Raw genomic sequence first — 1011 nt, 5'->3', positions numbered from 1 at the left:
GCTGGTGCGCGTGGGGGCCCGGGAAGCTGCTGGAAGAGCCCATCATGTCGCTGCCAAAAGGGCCCTCGTCCTCCGGCGACTCCAGCCTGCTCCTTTTGGCCGGCGGGTCCTCAGTCTCTTGCTTAATAGAGCTTATTCTCTCCTGGACAGCATACTTGAGCTCAGTATCCTTTCTGAAATACTGCTGCTCCGCTTTGGAGTCACTTTTCTCCAGCTCGCCCCCATACCCGCTGTCCGTGTCTGTGTCGCTGCCGCTCTGCTCCCCGCTGGAGTGCGCGAATGTCCTCTGGATGACGGGCACACAGTTCTTGCCGTGCCCCTCTGCCGCTTTGGTCAAGGAGACGGGCTTCTCTTTCAAGTCCACCATTTTCGGAGGGATGTCCGCGGCCTTGCGGCCGGCTCCGCCCTGCAGCACCTCGGCGGCCATGCGGTGCAGATGGCCGACCAGCTGCGACGGCTTCAGGTCCTTGCCGTTCTCATGCTTTGCCAGGTATTGCAGCATCTCCTTGGCACACATCTGGAAACCGGATCGAAACATTTCCTGGCTGGAATCAAGGTTTCTTGATGACAGGTCACCTGAGGAAACATTAACAGGGAGAAATTAAAAATTAACAATGTGCTAAATAGTTCCATTACCACCGCCGGGGTGGGCTGGAGGCGACGCAAAACTTGGGTTACAGCAGGGCCAGGGAGGTGAACTTGGTCAGAGTGAACCCTGCCTGTGCTCCCCTGATTTCCACATCCGCCTCCTCAAACATCTGTCTGTCCACTTTTACACAACAACTTCAGGATTTTTTTTTTTCTTCTGTACCTGCCACCTTCAACAGGTGCTGCAGAGAAGGAGCAAGTCAGGCTGGTGCCTTCTCTGGGAAACACCCCAGGGAAGGCAGAGCGCACCTCGCCCTTCACTTCCAGGCAGCGAGCGAGCTCCTGGAGCATGTCCACCGGCCAGCCGCTCTGCCAGCCGCGGGCGGGTCTGGCCCAGCCACCCGGTCCATTGCACCCCCTGTG

The 1011-nt window shown here is 58.2% G+C and overlaps 1 protein-coding gene across 1 annotated transcript in view; it reads right to left on the bottom strand.

Annotated features, from left to right (window-relative positions):
* Positions 1 to 7: 7 nt before the first annotated feature.
* Positions 8 to 1011, bottom strand: part of BHLHE40 (basic helix-loop-helix family, member e40) — a gene marked incomplete at both ends in the record, with an annotated part of 1956 nt that continues 952 nt past the window's right edge. Inside the window, one exon of the mRNA XM_010142913.1 lies at positions 8 to 576. Coding sequence (XP_010141215.1) covers positions 8 to 576 — 569 coding nt within the window. The remainder of the gene's footprint in view (positions 577 to 1011) is intronic.

Source organism: Buceros rhinoceros, unplaced genomic scaffold, assembly GCF_000710305.1.
Source record: "Buceros rhinoceros silvestris isolate BGI_N320 unplaced genomic scaffold, ASM71030v1 scaffold28840, whole genome shotgun sequence".
Lineage (NCBI taxonomy): Eukaryota > Metazoa > Chordata > Aves > Bucerotiformes > Bucerotidae > Buceros > Buceros rhinoceros.
Note: the sequence above shows the minus strand (reverse complement) of the source record. Positions and strands in the feature narration are given on the sequence as shown.